The sequence below is a fragment of the Marmota marmota genome, unplaced genomic scaffold (genome assembly GCF_001458135.2).
Source record: "Marmota marmota marmota unplaced genomic scaffold, marMar, whole genome shotgun sequence".
Classification (NCBI taxonomy): domain Eukaryota; kingdom Metazoa; phylum Chordata; class Mammalia; order Rodentia; family Sciuridae; genus Marmota; species Marmota marmota.
Window position 1 is genome coordinate 17,551,199 of NW_026000196.1, and position 25,458 is coordinate 17,576,656.

Genomic DNA, 25,458 nt, shown 5'->3' on the forward strand with positions numbered 1-25,458 from the left:
TTTTTAATCCAGGTTACTAGCCTATGTCTCTTGATTGGTGAATTTAAGCCAATAACGTTTAAGTTTACTATTGAGATATGGTTTGTACTTCCAGTCATGCTTATTTACCTCCCACTGTTAGTTTTGGGTGCTGTTTTTCAATTTTTCTTCTTGTAGTGTTTTGCTCAAGATGCCTTGCAGTGCTGATTTTCTGGCTGTGAATTCTTTTAACTTTTGTTTATCATGAAATATTTTAATTTCATTGTCAAATCTGAAGCTTAATTTTGCTGGATACAGTATTCTTGGTTGGAATCCATTATTTTTTAGCGTTTGAAATACGTTGTTCCAGGATCTTCTCGCTTTCAACGTCTGTGATGAAAAATCAGCCGTTAATCTAATTGGTTTACCCCTGAATGTAATCTGCCTCCTTTTTCTCGTAGCTTTTAATATTCTCTCCTTGTTCTGTATGTTGGATATCTTCATAATTATGTGTCTTGGAGTTGGTCTATTATGGTTTTGAATGTTTGGGGTCCTGTAGGCTTCCAGGATTTGGCAATCTATTCCATCTTTCATATCTGGGAAGTTTTCTAGGATTATTTCATTTAATAGATTGTTCATTCCTTTGGTTTGAACCTTTATGCCTTCTTCTATCCCAATGACTCTCAAGTTTGTTTTTTTTAATGACATCCCATATCTCTTGGATAGATTGCTCGTGAATTTTAAGCATCCTTTCTGTGTTGACTATATTCTTTTCAAGTTGATAAACTTTGTCTTTATTATCTGATGTTCTGGCTTCTACTTGATCTAGTCTATTTGTAATATTCTCGTTTGAGTTTTTAATTTGGTTTATGGTTTCGTGCATTTCTAGGATTACTGTTTGATTTTTTTTTTAAATCTCTATCTCCTGGTAGAGCTCGTTCTTTGCCATTTGAATTTGCTTATTTAATTCGTTTTCAAAATATGCTTTCATTGTTTGAAGTTGGTATCTAATGTCTTCTCTAAGATTCCGTTCCATCTGAGTTAGGTATGCCTTGAGTTCTTTCTCTGTCCATTTTTCTGATGCCTCTAGGTTCTCCTGTGAATTTAAGTTGTCCTGCATTGTTTGTAATCCTTTTTTCCCTTGTTTTTTCATGGTGCTCAAGTTACTTTCTAACTCTGTTTGACTGCTGTATTTCTGTTTTCTCCTTTAAATTTGTTTTGGTTTTTGTAGTTCTACTATCTCTCCTTTGTGTTTGGAGACAATGTTTAGAGATGTTGGATTTAATTGTGATATAAGGTAAGTTCATTAGTTTCATTAAAGGCCTTCAGATTTTGATGGCATATAGAGAATTGAGGTTTGATTTTATGTTAAGGTCGGGCGATTTGATGGTATGGAAGTTAGTATATGTTAGCTTCTTTGGGGGGTTGCTCAAATGCAGGCGGATATTAACAAGAGAATAGACAGGAGTACTTGGGGGTAGTTAAGGGCTTAGGCGGACTATAGACCTATTCGTAGTATTCATCTATTTGCATTTAGTAAGTTATATGTAATCTGGGTGTTCATGCTTAAGAGGAAAGATGGGAAAAGTTAAGGAAGCAAACCAAGAAAGAGAGAGGGAGAGAAGAAAGAAAGAGAAAAGAATAGAAAAGAAAAGAAATGATAAAAAAATAATAATAAAATAAAATGCCGTATAATAAAAATTACAATTGAAAAAAAATTACAATTGAAAAAAATAATTAACAAAAAAAAATTTAAAATTATAAAATTAAAGAACTAAAAAAATGAGATGAGAAAAGAAAAAAAAAAAAGGCACTGTTAGGCTTCTACTTTCTTTGCTTCCAGTAGGTGGTGCTGTGCTTTCCGGGCCAAGATTTTGCCCTCTGGCTGTAGGATACAGTCCGTGAGAGGCTGCTCCCTCCTCCCCCCGCCAGTGTCTCTCAAAAACCTGTCAGCTTAGGTTTATTCCTGGCCTCTCGTCCCCTGGCTTCTCCTGCTAGCCAGGCCTTCCCCAGTGTGATGCCACTCGGCAGTTCAAACTATACTCTGGGCCTGCAGTTTGCTGGGTGTGGTGGGTGTCTATTAGGAACCGGCACCTTATTGTTTTGATTTCTTCCGCTTGCCCCTCCCCCAGAGCTGGCAAGACAGGTTTTGTTTTCACCGCTGATGGGAGGGGGAGTTGGAGGTCAGGTGCCTTTACCTTTCCCCACACCTCTATCCAAGCTCACTCTGATAATCCCTCCCTCGGAAAGCCGGGGAGAGATTTTATTCGAATTCCCCGCTGTATGGGAGATGGGCTGAATAACACACACCTGTTCTATTGCGGCGATCTGTAGGAAACTGGTGATGGTGACATCAGCTCTCCAAGATGGTGGCCGCTGGCTTCCTTGGTGGACTGTCAGGTGTGGGGGATAGAACTGGACCACTTCCTTCCCCTGTCTCAAACCCCGAACTCAGCCGGGAGCTCAGTGAGGGCACAGCTGGCAGGACTCCACAGAATCCGCAGCGCTGTTTCTCTCTGTATTTCTGGCCACTTCTCGGCGCCCCTCCGTCTCTAGCCACGGGGCGGGCCACGGATCAATCAGCCTGGATCTCTGGTCGCACAGGTCCCTCGCGATTGAGACCCAGTAACCGGTCCTCGGTGATGGAAATCCTTCCTCTAGGTTACGGTGCACCCCAATTTTGCTGGAAATCCCTAACAAGATAGCTTTTGGTCGTTCTAACTCGTTATTCACCTGTGCAGTGACGCGGTACACGGGGTTGATGCACTCTATTCGCCACCATCTTCCCTCTGAACCTCTAGTCCGGGCTCCCGGATCCTATTATTTGTTTGTTTTTATGTGGTGCTGAGGATCAAACCCCACATGTACAAGGCAAGCACTCTACCTCTGAGCCACAGCCACAGCCCTAGTATTGATTGTTTTTTAAAAATATGTTCTTAGTTGTAGAGGGACAAAATACCTTTATTTATTTTTATGTGGTGCTGAGGGTCAAACCCAGTGCCTCACACGTGCTAGGCAACTGCTCAGCCTCGGAGCTACAACCCCAGCCCTTATTGATTAATATTATTTTTCATATGTGAACTGTTTATCCATGGTATCTATTCATTGTTCTATTGCAGTGTTTACTTTTTGTGTTGACTCACAATTATTCTTTTTATGTTAAAGATAACAATACTATTTTAAATTTATGTTAAATATCATTACAATCTAATACTTTTTTCGACTCTTTATATTTTTGACAGATTAGATCAAACTAATCTATCTTTTCCTTTATATGTAGCTTATATATTATGCTTTAAAAGATCTTTTTCATTCTCATATAGAAGTTTTTAAAAATCCAGCTCTACTACTTACAGGCTATGTGAATTTGTGCCACTTCTTTATACATTTTCTTAATTGTTAAGTGGAAGCAAAAAGCACCTCCTTTATTCATTCACTAAATATTTATTGGGCACCTAGCAAAGTGCTACCTGGCATTTTGCAGGAACTAGAAATACAGTAATAAATAAAAGGAACCTAAATCCCTGGACTAGTGGAGCTCATATTGTTAGAGTTATTACTGGGAATTAAAGGTACTAATATCTGTAAGACCCTTGCTGTTCTGGTTTGCTGTGTCCTTGGGCAATTTTCTGTACTTTAAGCCCAGAATGAACTTCCCCTTTTCAATTAATTATTTTCATCCATTAAAGCATGGTCCCCTCCCAAAGTCTCCACATTATTCTAGTCACCTCTGAATTTATAACTTTGCTGTAGGACCCCCACTACCAACATCTTTCTAGGCCCTGCAGCAACAGTTGCTCATATGAATTGGCTCCTCATTGGCAGGTAGGTTGCCAAAGTCAGAGCCACAACCCATAGTCATCCCTGGGCCTCCCCTATCTGACCCAGTGCCTTATCCCTTAGTAGATCCCCTACTGGGAGTTTGTCAGTGTTGAAATTGACAACAGAACCTAGTTGAAAATACCTCCTTTACACAGTCTATTCGAGAATGAATAATTAGCAAACTTACAATTGTTCATTGTGGTCCATGCAAAGAGAAAAGGACAAGGCATATGCAGAGTTCTGACTGAACTTTCTTTCCCTGCTCCCTCTAGCTGAAGGGAAGACAGGACAGAGGGTTCCAGTTGAAGGAAATCGTACCAAATGCTCAGATGCCCTTTGGCAGAAGGTATCATGGAAAATTCAAAGAGCTGAGGAGCCTTGATGGCAGTATCTTCCATTTTGAGAGCTGTATCATTAGTAAACCTCTGAAGGGAGTTTAAGGGAGAGGAGCGGCAGGGAAGGGTGATCTAAAAGGAGGCAGCTGAGGAAAGTGGAGCCATCCAAGCAACAGTTTTAGAAAGGGGACACCTGAACCAGAATCATCAGAGCCAGTTCAAGGTCTGATGTCATTTGTCATTTGCTTCAAACCTGCAGGTGTCACTGACCCTATTTCCTTAGTCACCTAGTGGAACTAACCCCACCCCTCTGACTGAGAGGCCCAGGGAGAGACACAAATTGTAGAGCTTTCAAAATGGAAGAGACTGTCATTCTAGTGCAAATGCCAATGAGAGAGCTGAGCCTCTGGGCGGAGGACGAAGGCCAAGGATGTGGGCTCTGGAGCCTGTGAGGTGAGGATCAGGGCTCCTGGGATCTTCAGCAAGTCCCATCACCTTCCTGGGCTTCAGTCATCTATACAATGAGAATATCACCACCCGCCTCATCAGGATGCTGTGAGGATTCAGTGAGGGGATACATGGAAAGAGCTTAGCACGAGCACACAAGAACTGGTCATTATAACCGTTTCTCTTACCAGCACTATGATTATTACTACTTTCCTATCCCTCCCTACTCCAGGGGACCCACACTCATGACACAGTTGGAGCAACTCCCATGACACAGTGCTGTGGAACTGGCTGGACTTTCTACTTGGTGTGGAGGAGGAAGCCGCTTAGGAGAAGGAGACCAAGCTCTAGAGGATAGAGCTTGAGCTGCCTGAACATTCTCTATGGGAGGACAGAGAGGAAGACCTGCCTAAGACACGAGAGAAGAGCTCAGAGTGGGGGATTATGGTACCACAGTTAAAATTTTTAGGACCTAATGAAAGGATGATCAAATTTCACAATCTGCTTTTCTTCTCCTTCTCTGATTAAAAAAAGTAGGTGGAAGAAAAAAAAATAAACACATCTCCCCTTACCAACTTTCCCCTAATACTTGGAAATACACATATGCAGGCACATGCATGCACATACAGTATTTGTATGCTTTAATCGGTCACTATCTCATAGTGATTGAATGGAATTTTTCTTTTCATAAAGAATGCCAAAAGACTGCCAGAGTCCTGAATTCCTAGAACCACTCAGCTCCTGGCCACTGGACTTGAATCTTTTCAAATTGATAAACTACTGCAACAACAACTACTACTGCTACTACTAGTACTGTCCTCTTGGATTGCAAAGCTCAGATTTTACTGGTTTTGGTTTTGTTTCTGATCTTAATCCTTTAAATAACTGGAATTCACATAGTTTGAACTAATCACAGTGTTGGCATAAATAGTAGCTGGTTTTTCTGGGCTAGGTAAGACATCCACCCCAAATTTATATTTTTTATAATGAAAATTAAATGTTGAAGACCTTTTGTTCTTGCTAATTGTAGGTGTGAACATTAAGTCCTGTTAGGACAGCAACTGTCTCCTTTGGAGGTATCTTAGATTTCAAAGTGACAGTGTAGTTGAAGATAACGTAATAAATAGTAAAGACAAATGATGTTTCTTAATCATCCAGTTTAGTAATTTAATTGGAAAGATATCTTTTCTATGTTTCAAAATGTCCTGTTTCTAGGATTGTTTCTCCTATAACTAACTGTGTGATCCTAGGAATACCATAATTCCTCATCTGTGAAGTAAATATGGGGTCTAAATGCTTTGGCAATGTCAATGACATGAAAGACAAAGAAAGAATAGGAAAATGTTCCAGATGAATGTCAACTAAATACAATATGTACTCAGAGGCCAGGATCCAAGTGGTGGGGGTAAAGCAATAAAAGATATTATTGGATTGATTGACAAAACTAGGACATTGAAGGTGGATTGCCACATTTCCTGCAGTTAATAACCACATTGTGATTATGTAAGAGAATGTCCTGTTCCTAGGAAATACACACTAAAGTATTCAGGGCACAATAATGATTTAGATGATGTTAGTAACTTTCAAGTTGTTCATAAATAAGTGTATATATATATGTGTGTATATACATACACACTTATACACACACACACACAGGTATGTGTGGGGGGAGTGGTAGAGAGAGAAGGAATGAGTAAGTAAATGTGGCAAAATGCCAACTAGTAAAGGATATATAGAGGAATTCTGTTATATTCGCAAAATTTTCCTATAAGCTTGAAATTATTTCTAAATAAATTAATAAAGGAGTTCAACTGAATTATGAATAAGGTCCCTTATTCTAAGATTTTGTGGTCTGAAGAATGGTTGTTATCTTTTATACATTTATAAACAGCATAAGTATCTACCAAGCACAGGGTTCGGGGCTCCTCTGTGGGCTCTCTATCAAATGAGAGAAAGAACATATGCCACAAAACTCACTGTCTCCTTCATCAGACGTGTAACTGGAAAGTCTGGTTTTGAGATTCACATCTGTGATGGTGGTTTAAGGAGTGGCTCTAGCTCCGACAGAGCCTTTCTTGCACTGCACAAGCTCCTCCTTTACTCTGTTGACAGTGCCAAGGGCTCCAAGCCAATCATGGTGCCATTAGAGCCAGTGCTCAGCCCTCTACTTACCATGGTGGCCCCAGGCCTTCTGAGGAGAGAAAGGGTCCATAATGGTAAGGAACATTATCTAAGAACACTGCTGGATGCTTTCAGCTTTACTTTTTTAAAAAAAGTTTTAAAACTCTTCTTTCTTTACAAGCCATTCCAAGTGTTTCTATGGTCCCATCGTCCATAAAATTCCCTTTCACATATGGGCTTCCCAGGGTACTGCTTTTCTTTACTACTCATCAAAAGCTGAGATCTGAAATCCAGTGACCAGTGGTGGAGAAATAAGATAACCACAAGTATATATTCTCTTGGAGATAAGCAAGCCAGGTATTTGAATATTATTTATAGTTTCGAATATTTTGATGTTTTCTTTTTGAAACATCTGAGAATCACAGGTCACTAATAAGAGTCTTTATATAAATAAGGGGTGGATACAAAGATCTCTTCTACTGCCAGTAGGCATTCTCAGAGGCTAGGAACTGTATCTCCCACTCCTCCTACTCTTTACAACACCTAGCTCTGGGTGAGTTCAAGCCACAAAGCAATAAGCCACACTGTCACCTGAGGGCTGTGCTGTGATAAACGAATATTTAACTCTCAGATTGCAAATCAGCAAAATAGTACACCTTCCCTTCAGATCAATTAGTCTGGAGAAAATTAATATTAGCTTTTATAATTGATAGAGCAAACTGTCAGGAGGCAGGGGAATGGTTTAGCAAAGAAAGGTCTTTCTAGCCCACTGATTATCTGGTAGTATTTGTATAATGTTCAAGTGGATAAATACATTCAATAATTCAAAAATATACACATTATTTGAAAATAAAAGTTGGGAATACAATATAAAAAATGTAAGCCTACAATTTAGATGGTTTCAAATAAAAATGCAAACAAATGGGATTATAGGCAATCAAAGAAATTTGACCAATGCCAGTTTGGATTTCTGCCTAACATGAATGAAACAATGCTTAGCAAAGCAATGCAATCAACTCTTGCTGCCACTGATTGATAATCAGCTAAATAGGCTCCTCAGACATAGCAAGAGGAATGGAGACAGGTGTTCCAGTTGCAGAAGTACAAAAGGGAGAACCCTTGGGGAAAAGCAAACATGCTTGAAGCTTGGGGAAGTGAAAGGAAAAAATGAGTGTGATGTATAAGCCCCAGTTCTTTTTCTAAAGGCTTTCAGACAAATCTCAGACAAGTAGAACCTCAGTTGGCTTTCTCCCACCCTACACTGTATCTCATCACAAAATGTGCAACAAGAGCAACTGGGAAGAACAGAGCAACTAGATTGCAAACAGCCCCCTTAGCACCTAAAAACTGTCTGGATCTAAGTCCATTAGCTGAGCTGCCTTCTGATGCATCTGTTATCCACACATGGCCCATGGTGGATTCCCAGTAAATCTAGACTGAATAAATATCCTTGAGAAATCCATCTATGGAGTTACAAGTTTTGGACAGGTGGGTGGAACCAGGCTGACAACAAGAAATTCAATTTTCCTCTTGGGCACCATCAAGATGATTATGTAACAAGTCCAAGTTGCTGGGAGGCTCAGCTAGGGTAGTATAATGTCATCGGAGAGAAGCTCCCTTTCTGCCAATAGCTTTTCAAGCAATGAAAATCAGTCAATGTCAGTAAAGAAATATTTTTACCAGCAAAAAATCTTATAGTTAAGTCTGTTACATTGTTTATTCATAATTCAACTGAAGACGGCAAACAGTGGTTCTTGCTGCCCTCTGTAGTGGATTGGTGAATTCAGTTCTCAGATCAAGAAAGAGTCAAATGCATGTAACTAATTCTTCTTGAAATTCAGAAATGCTGGCAGGAGAATAAGTTCCTAAGTCTAGGATTTTTAATGTTGAAGTGTGTGGGAAAGTAGTGCACTATCTCCACAGTCAACCCCTCCACTGTGTTTGACTGTTATGGAAGCAAACAGGCTTGTTTATTTGAGACATAGGAAAAATCCGAAATGAATGTTCTCCATTGCTAAATTAAAAGCCAACCCAGAAGCAATAGCATATAAATTTCTCACAGAGTTCTCTGAACTGAGAGCTTCTATGATGTGTTTTTTAAAAACAGGTCTGCCAATTCTTGGAAACAATTTACATCAAGAAACAGAGTTTCCTTCCTTTGATTATGAGCAGTCCTTAGGGATCTGGTTCCAACCAAGACCAAGGAGTAGGAAGAGACATGATAAGACTTCTGAGGCAGAGTTCTAGAAGGATAGTGTCTGCCTACCTCTCTCATAATGCTCATGCATGAATGCAGCTGCTTTTCTATAAAGAGGCCAAGCCCACATGGAAGGGGTCATCTGAGGAGCTCCAGTCTACAGCTCCAGCTCAGATCTCAGCCAGCAAAGAGTCTACCAGCTGATGCTACTTCAAATATGTGTCTGAGGAAGGCTTCAAGAAAATTCCAACACTAGCCACTACCCAACCACCCAGCCACTATCTGATTGTAACCATATGAGACACCTAATTGAAAACCATCTAGCTAAGGCTAATCAACTTTAAGAACCATTAGAGATGGTTGTAATGTTGAAACATTACCATTGTGATGTTGTTGTTTTAAGAGAGAGGTCTGTAAACTATTGACTGTGGATAAATTCTGGCCTGCAACACGTTTTTATACAGCCTGTGGGCTAAAAATGGCTTGGTGCATTTTTGAAGAGTTACAAAACAAAACAAAAAAAATATTGAACAAAGATGATATATGGCCTTCAAAGCCTAAAATCTTAACTCTCTAGCCCTTTACAGGAGAAAAATTTCTCCACCAATGTTCAGATGGTTTGTTATGTAGCCACAGACAACTGGAATGTGTGGTGTCTTTGGATATGAGATGCATAGTGGGGAAAGTGCTGGACTTACACTGCCATAAAAATCACACCAAAAAACTATCTCCAGTTGGAAGTCAACGTTTATCTCATCAATAAATGCTACCAATGCCCGGGCTGTAGCTCAGTGGTACAATGGTTGCCTGGCATGAGTGAGAACCTGTATTCAATCCCCAGTATTGCAAAAATAACAATGATGATGGTGATAGTAATAATAATAATGATAATGAATAATTGCTATCATACAACACTGTAATTTCACAAACAGACTTTTTCAGTCAAAGCAATAGTGATAGTAATGTGATTTATCAACCAAGGAATGTATAAGGCATATATTTTGAATTTGATTCTAGATTAAACTCCAAATTTTGAAATACTCATTAATAATTCTAGCAATAATAAATAGTAAAGATTCAATAAATGCTGCCTAAGTACCAGACATTTTACTAGAACTATTTTATGTGTACTACTTCTGGTAATCCTTGTGTCAACCCTTATTTCCATTTTAAAAATAAGAAAACAGAGGAGTTGAGAGATGACCTAATCTGTCCAAGATCACAGGCCTGAATCCAGGCCTGAGTCACATCCACTGCACTGGGCTGCTCCTGTCCAGAAAATGCAAGACACCTAGCCAAGGTAGAGAGAATGCAGCAGGCTTGCCTCTGGCCAGACACCCCCTGGGTGTTAATTAAGGGTACTGTCCATTCACCTAGGATGAGGCTTAGAACCAGAGTCTCCATCCATCTTTCTGGGATCCAAGAATCTTCAATAGTACCAATTCTTCTGTTGAGGGGATCTGAAGTATCCAGATTAGCCCTGCACTAAGATGGGTTAAAGGCTGTTCCTCAAGACAGGGAGGCCCTCTTTCACCACTTCTATTCAACATAGTTCTTGAAACACTGTCCAGAGCAATTAGACAGTCAAAATAAATCAAAGGGATATGTATAGGAAAAGAAGAACTTAAATTAGCACTATTTGCTCATGATATGATTCTATACCTAGAAGACCCAAAAAACTCCACCAGAAAACTTCTAGAAATAGTAAATTAATTCAGCAAAATAGCAGGATATAAAATCAACACCCATAAATCAAAGGCATTTCTGTATATCAGTGACAAAGCCTCTGAGAAGGAAATGAGGAAAACTACCCCATTCACAATAACCTCAAAAAAAATAAATAAAATAAGATACTTGGGAATCAACAAAAAAGGTGAAAGATCTATAAAATGAAAACCACAGAACCCTAAAGAGAGAAATCAAAGAAGACCTCAGAAGATGAAAAGGTCTACCTTTCTCTTAGATAGGCAGAATTAATATTGACAAAATGACCATACTACCAAAAGCACTATACAGATTTAATGCAATTCAAATCAAAATCCCAATGGCATTCCTCATAGAAATAGAAAAAGCAATCATGAAAATCATCTGGAAAAATAAGAGACCCAGAATAGCTAAAGCAATCCTTAGCAGGAAGAGTGAAGCAGGTGGCATCGCTATACTAGACCTTAAACTATACTACAGAGAAATAGTAACAAAAACAGCATGGTATTGGCACCAAAACAGACTGGTAGACAATAGTACAGAATAGAGGACACAGAGACTAACCCACAAAATTACAATTATCTTATTATTAGACAAAGGTGCCCAAAACATGTATTGGAGAAAAGATAGCATCTTCAAAAATGGCGCTGGGAAAACTGGAAATCCATATGCAACAAAATGAAATTAAATCCATATGTCTCATCATGCAAAAAACTTAACTCAAAATGGATCAAGGACCTAGGAATTAAACCAGAGACTCTGCATCTAATAGAAGAAAAAGTAGGCCCTAATCTTCATCTTGTGGGATTAGATCCCAACTTTCTTAATAAGACTCCTATAGCACAAGAATTAAAACCAAGAATCAATAAATGGGATGAAATCAAACTAAAAACTTTCTTCTCAGCAACAGAAACAATGTGTGAGGTGAATAGAGAGCCTACGTCCTGGGAGCAAATTTTTACCCCTTACACATCAGATAGAACACTAATCTCTAGGATATATAAAGAATTCAAAAAGTTAAGCACCGAAAAAACAAATAAACCAATCAACAAATGGGCCAAGGACCTGAACAGACACTTCTCAGAAGAGAATATACAATCAATCAACAAATATATGAAAAAATGCTCATCACCTTCTAGTAATCAGAGAAATGCAAATCAAAACTACTCTAAGATATCATCTCACTTCCGTCAGAATTTCAGCTATTATGAAGACAAACAACAATAAGTGTTGGCGAAGATGTGGGGAAAAAGGTACACTCATACACTGCTGGTGGGACTGCAAATTGGTACAGCCAATATGGAAAGCAGTATGGAGATTCCTTGGAAAACTTGGAATGGAACCACCATTTGACCCAATTATCCCTCCCTCTCCTCGGTCTATACCCAAAGGACTTAAAAACAGCATACTACTGGGATACAGCCACATCAATGTTTATAGCAGCACAATTCACAGTAGCTAAACTGTGGAGCCAACCTAGATGCCCTTCAGTGGATGAATGGATAAAAAAATGTGGCATATATACACAATGGAATTTTACTAGAATAAAAGAAAAATAAATTTGCAGGTAAATGAATGGCATTGGAGAAGATAATGCTAAGTGAATTTAGCCAATCCCCCAAAAAACAAATGCTGAATGTTTTCTCTGATATAAGGAGGCTGACTCATAGTAGGGTAGGAAGGGGGAGCATGGGAAGATTAGATGAACTCTAGATAGGGAAGAGGGGTGGAAGGGAAAAGGAGGGGGTAGGGGATTAGCAAGAATGGTGGAATGTGATGGACATCATTATCCAAAGTACATGTATGAAGACTCGAATTGGGTGTCAACATACTTTATGTATAAATACAAATATGAAAAATTGTGGTATATATGTGTAATAAGAATTGTAATGCAAAAAACCAAAGTACATATATAAAGGCATGAATTGGTGTGAACATACTCTATATACAAAGATATGAAAATTGTACTTTATATGTGTAATAAGAATTGTAATGCATTCCGCTGTCGTGCATTTAAAAAAATAAAATAAAAAAAAGGCTGTTCCTTTCAAGCCATCCAAACCTTCCCCACATGTTTACTCTGGTTTCTGTCAATCAAGACATGAGAAATTATGCTTGCAAAGGAAGGACAGCTATGGGAGACATAATATAGGTCCTTCACTGCTAGTCTATGGCTAAACAAAACCAACAGACTGATCAAAAGCCAATCAGTATCAAAAGGATACCCCAATTATTTCTAAAACCAAATTGTTTCACAGAGAATGAATTGAGCTTTAGTTTCCTTATGTGAGAAGTTGGAATGATATTACCTATCTTTTAAGATTTGTTGTGTAGAATAGAGCCAAGATATGTACAAAACCTAGTGTAGCAGCTGGCACTTAAGGGCTGTAAGTACTATAACATGGAGCATGCCTTTGTTCTGGAAACCCCATGATTGGTCAATGACTTTTCATTGAGAAAAATGGAAAATCTGTTAGTCACAAAGGAAGATCTTAGTCATGAAACAAGACCAAGACACAGAGTAAGAATTGCTGTTCACCGAGACATGGAATAAGAACTGCTGTTCACACATTGGGTTACATACTCTCCATCTCCCTTTGTAATAAGCCTCTCTGCACAGGAGTGTGGTTTTTAATTATTTATAAATTGTAAGCTATTAAAAATTTCATGTTCTTTAAATAAAAATAACTTCATAATATTCTTTTCTTCAACTGAACTTGGAACAAATAACTGGAGATCAAAGTAAGGACAGAAAGGGCAATGTTATGATGTAAGAATGCACCCAGGCCACCTTAGCACACTGACCAAACACAGAGCATGGAACTTTGTCTACTCACCAGAAGGGGAAAATAATGAGACGGCTGACGAAAAATATGGCAGAGAAGATGAAAAACAGGGTGTTACAGGTTTGCTTCCATCCAGCATAAGAGAACATCTTAGCAGACTAAAAACAAAGAAAGAAATTGCATTCAGATAAAGTAATAGTGGCATAGATTTCAAAAATTAATACATGAAATGATATGATGTCTAGGATTTGCTTGAAAACAGTCCAAGAAAGTGAGGGGCTGTTCATGGGCCCATGGTTAAACATGATTGGCTATACTGACACCTGTTGAAGTTGGCTGGGTCTGCCATACTACTTGCTTGCCCTGTGTTTGAAATTTTCCCTAATGTAATGACTTAAAAAGATATATTAAAATGACTGAAATATAACTCCCATCTTTCAAAATCACTAGAAGTTAGCATAATCATTCTCAGCATATATTTAATTTGGGGATCATCTATGTAATATCTTCTTCTAACTCGGAGGAAAGCTGGACTGGAGAAAGGCTGGGATAGGAGTGAAATCCAGGTCAGGCTGGGAATGCTGCAATCAAGGTGCCTATAGCAAGGCAGATAACAGAAGAGGTGTCAGGAAGCAACTCTTGGGGCCCTCAGCTGGTTAAAATAAAGTTTTAAGCACTTGATTATTTCCTATTTATTTTAGGCTAATCTATACTGCTCATACTATTGAATTGAATAAGAATAATTATGAAAAGGGATGTTGAATGCAGTATTGGAAGGTTAATTGATGGGGATAGTTTATTGCACTATTTAGCGCAGCCCAAGGCTGAAGGGGAAAGTTTCTGTTGAGAACTGGGGATGAAGGATGAGGGATGGGAAGCAGTTGCTGGGATGCAGACCATCCTCTGGGAAGCAAAGGCTTCAACTCAGAACTGATATTGCCTGGGAGGCTCAAGCTCATTCTTAAACAAGACAGACAACATATGTATGCTCCAGGAAGGTTTTATGTTGTATTTTCCATGCTTTTTCCTACTTACTCAGGGGTTAGGATATGGTCAGCCTGTGAGGTTAGCAGAAGCCCCATAGGGATTAGCTCCAGCTGCTGACATGGAAGGCTAGAACACCTGGTTAGGTGGGAGGCAGATGCGAGGACAAAGACCAGAAGTTTGGAGTGACTGGAATGGAGTGGGTATCTGTCTGAAAGGTCAGAGGCCAGGCCAGCATGGGAATCTAGAGATGTGCATAGGAGTGGGAATCTCTGTAAGCCCACTTGTAAGGGCAATGCAGCACTCTTGGGCAAAAATATGCACAACACATTCTAGACTGTGGGACGATCAAATACTAGATGACAGACCCTCGTCTCTGCTAAATATTAGTCAAGATATATTAAAGTGTTGGGTCCTAGATACAAACTTGGACCTGGGGAAAACTAAAGAGGAACAGGAAGATGTATGGAGAAAGCAAAAGGTTGTTATATATGAATAAGATATATATTCTTATATATGAATAAGAATTGTAGAAGTGGAGTATGTTTTTTCTTGCAAAAAAAAAAGAAAAAAAGAAAAGAGACAAGAAATGTACCACCAAATGTATTGAAGAATATGAAAGATTAATAGGCTCCATCTTAAGGAAGGTCTAAACATGGGCAAAAGTGGTACCATGTCTGGGTTCAATTAGAACTTGACTGAGAGGACAAGTACTAACATGACTACCCAAGGAGGCCTTGGAGCATACGTCCTTGGGAGAATATTAGAAAATGGGCCCCTGCCACCACTTAATGTTGTCTCTACCACTAGTTGTTGATGGAAGGTACCAGCCTTATGCACTGAACCTCAAGTAAAATCATGACTTGTGAATCAAAAATGATTCATGATCATTAACAACATGAAGCTGTTCTTTTTTTACCCATGAAAGGACCTCTAGGTTTGACATTTCATTTTTCTTCTGTGTTTTTTTTTTTAACTAAAGAACTTCAGAACATTTCAAAAGTAATGAGCTAAACTTCAAAATATGCCCTAAGGGATACATATGACTTCTCATGTTACAGCTGGGGTAGAAAGCAAATAACACATGATTTGCCCAAGTCTCTTAGGGAGTTATGCTGTGTCTGTGACAGGAAAGAGGAAGGTGAGGGGAAACCCCAGTGTTTATTCTTAGTTTGAACATATAACTCTCCTTAATTACACAGTTAAAGTGTTGTTGTACTGGAGATACATTAAAGGCAATTGAACAAGAGCAAAACAGTGCATTAGGCTGGTACCGTCTATAGAAGTCACAGACTAGGATAAAAGTCTTAAGTCCCGATCAATGTGGTCTTCATTTTCAGTCAGGGTTACTGAGACATGATCAGAGAAGGAGGTAATTATAACAGAAATGGCTACAGTCAGACAGTAACTCATGAAAAATCTGTCCCAATCGTTCTTGTTCAAAGCCATTTATTGCCTTAAGTAAATGGCCAATAATTTTGACCCTCAGAATGGGATTTACATATCTAATTACAATTATGGACAAAGTAGAAACAACATTCAGTACACAGAGAATACTTTAACTGTAACCAGGTGCTTTGAAAAGGCTTCAAATGACTTCTGGTTACTTCTCAAATAGGGTTTGGCAAATTACAGTCCAGCCAATGGGCTAAAGCTGGTCAAACCTTAAGAATGGTTTTCATATTTTTAAAGGGGTATAAAAAACTCACGAAAAAAAAAAAAAAACAAAGAGAATATGTGACAGAGATCACATGTAGCCCACAAAACTAGATTTACTACCTGGCCCTTTACCAAAAAGTTTGCTGAACTCCAATCAAGAAGAATAAGAGTCTATTAAATTTAATTTCTTCCATATCAACCTATATTTAGTTATTAGCCCTCCAAGGAGCAATCCTGAACCAAAATAGGTTAGCATCATTTTCCCTGGGTTCATTATAAATGAGTATATTGAAGTGAATAACTAAGAGGTTCTGGGAAATGTTGCTCTAAATACAGCAGGAGATCTGGCAGTGAGAGGATCCTTCAGTAACAGCCTTAAGGTCAACAGGAACTGATGTATCACAGAAACAGGTCAAGAAAACTGTCCTAATGTTGCTTTGTTCCTCATATTTTATGTGGTATGGGATAAGGAAGACTCTTGTCTTAAGGTTTTCTGCTTCAGAAAATACCCTAACCGCTTTTTCTCTTTTAGAAAATGATGACTTTTAAAAAATATCAGCTTGCCTTCCTTAAAGCAAGGAATTATTTTGGCTGAAGAATGGGGTACTCAAGCATTGGCTTAAATGGATAGATGGTGCCTTACAACTTTGAGAATCCAGAGTACCATAAATCCAAATATTCCTTCTAAAAGGTTAAAGTTTGTTCCTTCTTCAAATATGTCGTCTTACTCCCTGAGCTAGCATTAGCATGCAACTTTCATAAGTGGAATCCCACAAATTAACCTTTCATTTGCACCATGGAGAAGCCTAGAAAATGAAAACCAAGAGGTTTGATTTCTTTCATATTGAAGGATCTAGAAACCCAGAGACATTCTCAGACTTTAGGTGTTTTCAAAAAGAGCCCTACTAAATAGTGCACAGATAATTCTTTCTGTGAGCAGTTACAGAAACCCAGGAGTGGTATTGTTAATATATTTTTTTAAAGGCAAATGTTTACCTCCAGCCAAATGTCAGCTACATCATGCACAATCATCACGAGGGTCCCACTGCGAATATAATTAGCACACCAAGAAAAGCTCATCAAACTAATAGCAGCCAGGTGGTGGATGACATTAGCTAGAAAATCCTATATAACAAGAGGAAAATAGAGGCCATTAAGCAAATGCAGTCATTTCCCAATCACTGGAGGACATGATAATGATAATAATAATACCAATAACCTGCATCTGCATGTTTTGAAATTTATAAAGCACTTTCACTTTAATTTTTAAACACAATATTTGTGAGGAAGCTAGGCCAAGTATTATCTTCATTGACAAAGTTATTTACGTTTGAGACAGCACTGAATAGTTGTCATCTAATCCCTATCATCTGCTATTCTTTCTACTGCCCCACACTGGACATACGTGTACCCATACAGAGATGCACACACACGTAACAAATACACATACAAAAGCATGTCCTTGTGTACATTCACATGTATTGTATATTCCTTGTTTAATTCCAAAAGGGAAAAATGATATAGTAAAACTATACAACCATTAAAGTAAGTAACTGCATATGAAATAAGTAACAAATGAATTTGGAATAACCATATCAGAAAAATCAAGGTTAAGGAAAGCTACCACCACTGAGCATAAAAACGTAAGAGATTTTCTGCAAAGAAGTACAAATAGCCAATTAGCATACAAAAAGATGTGCAACATCCTTCGTTTTCAGGGAAATGTGAATCAAAACTATACTGAGGTATCATTTCACACTCACTAGGATAGCTATAAAAAATGATGTGCAATAACAAGTGCTTACAAGGATATAGAGAATTCAGAACCTTGTACACTGCTACAAGGAATATATAATAGCACAGTGGCTTTCTTAAACAGTCTGGCAGGCAGTTTCTCAAAAAGTTTGATATAAAATTATCTTGCCCAGCAATTTCACTTTTAAGTGAAATAAAAGCATAAGTTCATGTAAAATCTTCTTTATGAATATTCACAGGATTACTTATAGAGTCAATTGGAAGAAACAACCCTAATGTCTATCAACTGAAACATGAATAAAATGGGGTATATCCAAAGAGTGGACAATTATGCAGCAATAAAAATTAATGAAGTCTGACACATAAACAACAGAATATGGACAAACCTTGAAATATTATGCTTTGTAAAAGGCTTCAGACACAAAAATCACCAAATATTGTATGATTCTGTTTATGTGAAATATCCACGAAAGGAAAATCCACAGAGATAGATTAGCAGTTGCCAGTGGCTGAGAGACACAGGGAGTGACTGCTAAAGGGTACAAGGTTTCTTTCAGAGGTGGTAAAAAAGTTGATTTCACAAATGGGAACATATTAAAATCCAATAAATTACATGTTTAAAATGGTTGAAGTATTTGGTGACTATTTCAATAAAGATGCTTAAAAAAACAAAGATTTCAGTTTCCCTGAAGCCAAACTAAAAGACTTAGTATGACACTAATAACAGATTTATAGAGCAATTGCTGAAAACCAGGAATTGTTTTATGTAATCCTCACAACAACCAGAGGAGATAGGAACTATTTTTAGTTCTACTTTATAGATGAAGAGACCAAGTTTAGGGATTTTTAAAAAATATTTTTAGCTGTAGATGGACACAATACCTTTATTTTATTTGTTTATTTTTATGTGGTGCTGAAGATTGAACCCAGTGCCTCACAAGTGCTAGGCAAGTGCTCTACCACTGAGCTACAAGCCTAGACCCAAGTGTAGGGATTTTAACCAATACGTTAGTGAGTCATAAAGTCAGGGATTCAAACCCAGGCAACTGACTGCAGAGGTGTGCTTCAGCCATCCCCTAGTAGTTCTTTTGTCTCTAAAGGTATGAGTTTACACAACGTAAAACATATACTTAATTTTAATTATAATCAAATCAAAGGTAGAAGAAATAAAGGATTATAATAGGATCGACCTATGTATCTAGGAAAATCTTCTTAAAAAAACTATTTTATTCTATCCTTAAGAAAAAGAACCAATTAAGTTGTATGTATTATTAGCCTAAAATTAGTAACAGTTAATCTATAGCTACTATTGAGTTATATGGAAATGGAAATAATTTCTATCAGATTTTTTCACACTGTGTTCTTACATATAGAGAATCTGTTTTAATTGAAGATGTCTAGTTGACTGCAGTATGCCCCCTAGTGATGGGTAACATCCATCACTCACCATAAGCATTTAATCAAGCCAACTTCATTTTACCTAATATTGAATTAAACTTAATTTTATTTATCAAATTTTGTTACAAACCAGACTTTTGCATAGGCCAAGAGTTTTATCATTTGATCTGTGTTGCTTACATATGAGGAATTCTTGTGACTGCATTCAGGGTCTAAATTGGTTTGCTTGAGCAGGGCATCGTGGCACACCTGTAATCCCAGCAACTTGGAAGGCTAAGGCATGAGGATTACAAGTTTGAGGTAAGCCTCAGAAACTTAGCAAGACCTTGTTTCAAAGGAAATAAAAGACTGGGGATGTAGCTCAGTGGTAGAGCACACCTAGGTTCAATTCCAACTACCAAAAAAACTAAATAAATAATAAAACACAATAAAATAAATGGTTTGTTGGACCAGCAAAAAGTTCAACCAAACATTCCCTGAAATTCATCACTTTGTGACTTCAGAAGAGGCATTTGGATGGCTGTGACTCAGTTTCTATGAACATAAAATAAAGTTAATAATGCTTGAAGCAAAATTTCCCAAGAAGAATGTCTGATGAATTCAGGGAAAAACTCAGAAAGTATTATGTAAAGTAAAACTAAGAGATGTGGCTGTGGAATGAAAACTAACTTTTTTTCTTGTGCTTTAAAAACATTAAATTTCTAAATCAAAAGAAACAGATAACATAAAAGAAATTTCTTTTCTTATTGAATGGGGTGGGGCTTCAAAGTTAAAGCTTCAATAGGGTTTCACTGAAAATATTTACCAAGGCACAAAAGCAGGGCATAATTTACATTATTTCATGTATTATCAAAAGCAAAAGAAATGAACCAGAATAAATACAATTTAAAAAAATTAGATTTTTGAGGAGAAGGATAAAATTTTTTGAGGAAACTTATATAGAAGAAATTTTGTAAATAAGACACTTACCTTTCTCTTGACATCAGAGCCAAGGCTAAATAACAGAGACCAATAAAAACTCATTTCTAAAATGTAGTACCAATACTGGGATGGCAGCAATGGCTGAGGAAAAGGAAAGTAATCATTGCATTAAATGTCATCTTGTCAACGATTTATTTTGATAAATTTGTAGTCCAAAAAATTTCCTAAGTAATGTTGATATATATTTCTTTTTTTTTCAACTTACAGAAACAAATTTGCAATATTTCAAAGTGACTTATTTCTAAAAAGGTAGAGAAGCACTCCAAAATCAAGTTAAATGTTTTATATAAATAGTTCATAAAACTCATTGTAATTGTCTTATATTAACTAAATGAAGTTAAGTTAGAAAATCAATTATAAAAATATTTACTTAAGAACAATAGGAAATCTGCTTTGTTCCTCCTATGCTTCTCCTTGTTTAATGTTTCCTAAATACTACTGAGAATTTATCTTTTCTGGTGATAGTCTGGTGGTCAAAATTCATCCATTCTCAAATGGGATAGTAATAAAGTATGCACATTTACTTAAGGACTCTAAAACTTCTGAAAAAATTAAGAAATAAACTTTCACTGCTAGGCTTTCTCTTAATACTTGTACAGCAGGGGATGCTTATTTTAGCTAAATAAATAAATTTTGCTTCAAGCATTATTTGAGGCAATCTATTACTTGGTATGACTGATTGTTACCTTGATGCCCAACCAGAATGCTGACTTTGGTATCCAGACCTTGTGTGGTTCCCTCCTACACTAACTATGGACTTGATCCCGGTCTTTAGTCAAAGGGATATAAGCCAAAGGGATGGAAGCACAGACTTCATAAGCACCCTTAAGAAACCTTAGTTATCTTGCTGGAGAGGCTGCAAAGAAGAGAATAAAGGGGCTGACTGAGAAAAACATGAATGAGGGTCAGCCGCTAACTGACTGAAAATTCAGGGATGAACTCAGCTGACATGTTTACCTAAGCCTAACCTAAATTGCCAACCCAAATCATGACCAAATAAATGCTTACTGTTTGAGGCACCAAGTTTGGGGATCATTTATTATATATCAAGATGATTGATACACCCGAGAAGATAAGAGAAAGTTAGAGATGGAAGATGATAATACTGGGTTATAGTCTAGATAATGCCTGGGTTTCTTTTGGTCTAACCTTCTTTGATTTTTTTAACTCTGAAGCTAACACATTAAAAAGACTATTTATTTTATCCATGATGAACTCATCATCCTCAATAAGATCATAAACAAATTTAGTTTCTTCTTTTTTATGACAAATGAACCTTTTATGACTAACCTTAGTGAAAAATACTTAAAAATATGAACAAAAGGAAAAAAAAGGGAATATCTGTTTGAAGGTATATGAGAGCAACCAAGGCATCCGGAACCTATGGAGTAAAGACCCCCCAAAGAAAAGAAAAACGCATTAAAGTAAAAGTTTTATTTCAAGAAAACATTTTATAAAGTACTACAAAGGCTAAGCAGAATAAATTCAAAGAAAATCATTTTTATGCATATCACAAAGTCTGCATATGACAATTTATAAGCAGTTATGGAGGCCAGAAACTAAAAGGCAGCAAAAGTTAAGGAGGATTTTTGATAATCTCACAGTACTAGGAGGTAAACTGGTGTTCAGGCCACCCAAGGAAAAGAAGTCATGGTAAACACTGTATTCTTCTATTTAAAACCACTGAAGAAAACAGTGAAATTTATGGGTAAGCTGGAAACACACCTATCCGCACAAAGATTGTGGTCCACACAAAAGTAGATCAATCACATGACATACTTCAATGCCCAACAGAAGTGAAAATAATACTTTTAGAAGGAAAATATCATCCTGACCATCTATGTTTAAATATCCAATGTCTGTCATTCAAAAGCTATAAAGGAGAAGGAGACAGGAGCAAGAAAGAAAACAGATCCAAATGTGAACACATTAGACTTATCTGATTTATATCCAAAATAACATGAAAAAACAGGCTAAAAGAGAAATTTTCTGTAGAGAACTGAAACCCATAAAAATAATTACATAAAAAATTGAGAATTGAAAAATACAGTAACTGAAACTGTGAATTCAAAATATGTGTTTAGCAATAGATTAGACACTGCTGGTAAAAGCAGTAGTAAGCTGGAGGACATGAAAGTATTAAAAAGACCCAACTGTAAAGTACCTGAAATTTTAACCCATTTTCATGCTAACAGGTTGATTTGCCACAAGTTTCCTGGTTGCTAATAGAAGGCAGGAGATAAAGTATAGTTTATGATTGACAGTAATAGCAGTAGTCAGACTATCAGTATCTGGGCCACTTATTCCATCCTCAGTTTCCATAAGACTAAACAAAGAGGACCAAATGACAATGGCATACACAGTAAATTGTGTTACATGAGAGGAACCCTGAGCTAGGGGACCTAATTCTTTCATGATGAACAGTAGCATGTTTCTCTTTTCTCTGAAAAGAGTGTCCCTATATTTTGCGACTGTTTGCTATACAAACATCCCTGAAAAATTTGTCTAGAACAAAAGACAGTGCTTCACTTCACGTGACATGCAAAAATCCAAAAGACTGGAGATATTCTCTCAAGAGACTGAAGCAAAGAAAGTGAACAGGATGGAAAATATTTTTAAAAGCATAAGAGATATATGAGGCCCAGTTTAATGGTCCAGTATATTAGCACACTTGTAATTTGAATTCCAGAATATCGGAGAGAAAAGAAGGAACAGAAGCAATGGCTAAGAATTTTACAAAAAAATACATCAAGCACAGGTTGCAAATGTACTAAGAAAGATGGACACTAAGCAAGAAAAGTTCAAAGAAAACTATATCTATGTATATCATAATAAAACTGCTGAAAGATAGGATAAAATGTTAAAATCAGCTAGAGGAAAAAGACATTATTTTCTTTTTGCTTCTTTGCAAAAGTAAAAATGACAGGTAAATTCTTAAAGAAGCCAATGGGATCCAGAAGAAAATGAAATAACATCTTTGAAGTGTTGAAGAAAAATAATTGCTAGCCTAGAATTCTGTACCCAGCAAAATGTCCTTTAAAAATCAAAGGTCATACAACAATTTTTAGCCAAACAAAATCTGGCAGACCGACTGTTAAAAAAATACCAAAGGGACTCTTTTTCAACTAGAAGGATAATAATCCTAGATGGAAGCATGGCAATGCAGATAGTAATGGATACCAAGAAAAGAATAACTTGACTGATTTACAAAACAATAATAAAAATAAATGCAGAGCTCCAAACATTTGAAGCAGGAAAGTAAATGGTATATTCTAATGACTTTTCAATAACCGAAAAAAAAAAAAAAACAGAGCTCTAATTTGTATTAGACTCCAATTAGTCAAGGATGTATATTTGTATATTGTAATCTCTAGGATAGGATAACTAATAAAGAATTAAAAAGCAGTGAAAAGTCAACAGAAGGGAAGAAATGGGATAGCAACTTTTTAAAAAACTTGAATGTGGGGATGGGGGTGTAGATCAGTGGCAGAGCACTTGCCTAGCACTTGTGAGGCACTGGGTTTGATCCTCAGCACCACATAAAAACAAATAATAAATAAAGTAAAGGTAAGAAGAAAAGATACAGAACTGTATTTTAAAAAAAACAAACTGTCCCACAGAAAAGCAAGATGGGAATACAAAAGGAAATGGATCGAGTGGATACAAATAAAAACAAATGGTAAAATGGAATATTTAAATCTAAACACATCATTCATTTAACCTGTGAAAAAACTAAGGAATGAGACAAATGATGAGTCACCAAGAATGAGGAAACCCAGGTAGAGAAAGAGCCGATGATGGCACGGTAGTGGGCAAATAGTAGAAAGAGGACTAAGACCTAAGGGGCAATTTTGGGGGACTGGGTGTTGAAAAGGGGAGGAGCTATATTAAAGGGGTCTTACCTGTCTGGGATAGCCATTCCAAACCTCCCAGAGGTCATATGCCCAAGGTTTCTGGAAAAAAAAAAAAAAAACAGGAAGCCAGGAGAGAAGAAATAAATTTGTCAGAGTCAAAGGCTAATTTCAACAGAAAACAGCTATCCCTGATATTTACTGGGGGCAAAGATACACTGCACAGGAAAACTCGACTTTGTATATTCTTATTGCTTCTGTTGTACACAGTTCTCCCTGTCTAGGTATTTATCCATATTCCTATATGACACCCCCACCAAATTCACTGCTTCTAATGAATCTGGGATCAGTAAATAGTGCTATCTCATTGAGGGAATTATTTTGAACAAGTGAATCTACTAAATTATTTCTGATTCAATTACTGTGTCTATAGCAATAAAAATATCTTGAGACATCCATACCAATAAAATATTTGAGCAAAGTCTTGAATTTCAAGAGAAAGCTCTAAATCTGGTTATCTAACTGGAGGTATTATATCCTAAAGGAATTCATAGGCAGAAACTTTAGAAATTAAAGGCAGATTCCAACCAAAGATATCAAAAAGGGAACTTACATCATAAAGAAATGCAATTCCAGCAACAGTAATCATTAAGTAAAATGCAAATCTCCAGCTGCCAAAAGAAAAAAAAAGTCTTTACTCCCTTATAAACATGATTGACATCTGAGAAGAAAAGGATTTGGTATGACAGAGTTTGGAAGAACATACATTCTGGAGTCAAAGAAATCTAAATTCATATATCCTGGCTCTGCCATTTATTATATATCTACAACCTTAGGTAAATCATTTCACCTCAGGAAGTCTTAACTTCCTCATCTGTATAATGGGAAGAACAAAACTTACCCCAAAATGTAAAATAAATTAAAGATAATTTACAAAAGTATTGATCATGGTTCTAGTATGAAGTAAGCAACAATACATATTAGCTACTTATTATTATGACTAGGCCAATTCTGGATACATAAAAAATAATGAATTGTCATCAACGTAGAGAGAAGCAATCTAATTAGCTTAATAACCTATTTTAGGGGCTGAGGTTGTGGCTCAGTGGTAGAGCTCTTGCCTAGGATGTGTGAAGCGTGGGTTTGATTCTCAGCACCACATAAAAATATAAATAAATAAAATAAAGTTTAAAAAGTAACCTGTTTTATTCCCATTTAATTCCTACTTGAAAAACTTGCATGTGGCCAGACTTTACTCTTTTTTCTTAAAATCAGAATTTGAAAAAAAAATAGTTTTCTCATGTATGGGGAAAGCTTTACATATTAAGAACTTAAAAGACATCAACTGATAGCAACATATGAATCTAAATTTAGATCCTGATTCAAATAAACAATCTGTAAAGAAAATTATAAGACAATGAAAGAAATCCAAACACTCATTAAATATCTGTTTGCAAATT

General features: G+C 36.9%; 1 protein-coding gene across 6 annotated transcripts in view; it reads right to left on the reverse strand.

Moving 5' to 3' along the window:
- LOC107148465 (ceramide synthase 3) overlaps positions 1 to 25,458 on the reverse strand; it is a 162,091-nt gene that overhangs the window by 41,904 nt on the left and 94,729 nt on the right. For all 6 annotated transcript variants that reach the window (XM_015493126.2, XM_048790357.1, XM_048790359.1 and 3 more), the window contains 5 exons: positions 24,612 to 24,669; positions 24,050 to 24,100; positions 20,136 to 20,228; positions 17,010 to 17,138; positions 13,422 to 13,528 (listed from right to left, as the gene is read on the reverse strand). In XM_015493126.2, coding sequence (XP_015348612.1) covers positions 13,422 to 13,528; positions 17,010 to 17,138; positions 20,136 to 20,228; positions 24,050 to 24,100; positions 24,612 to 24,669 — 438 coding nt within the window. The remainder of the gene's footprint in view (positions 1 to 13,421; positions 13,529 to 17,009; positions 17,139 to 20,135; positions 20,229 to 24,049; positions 24,101 to 24,611; positions 24,670 to 25,458) is intronic.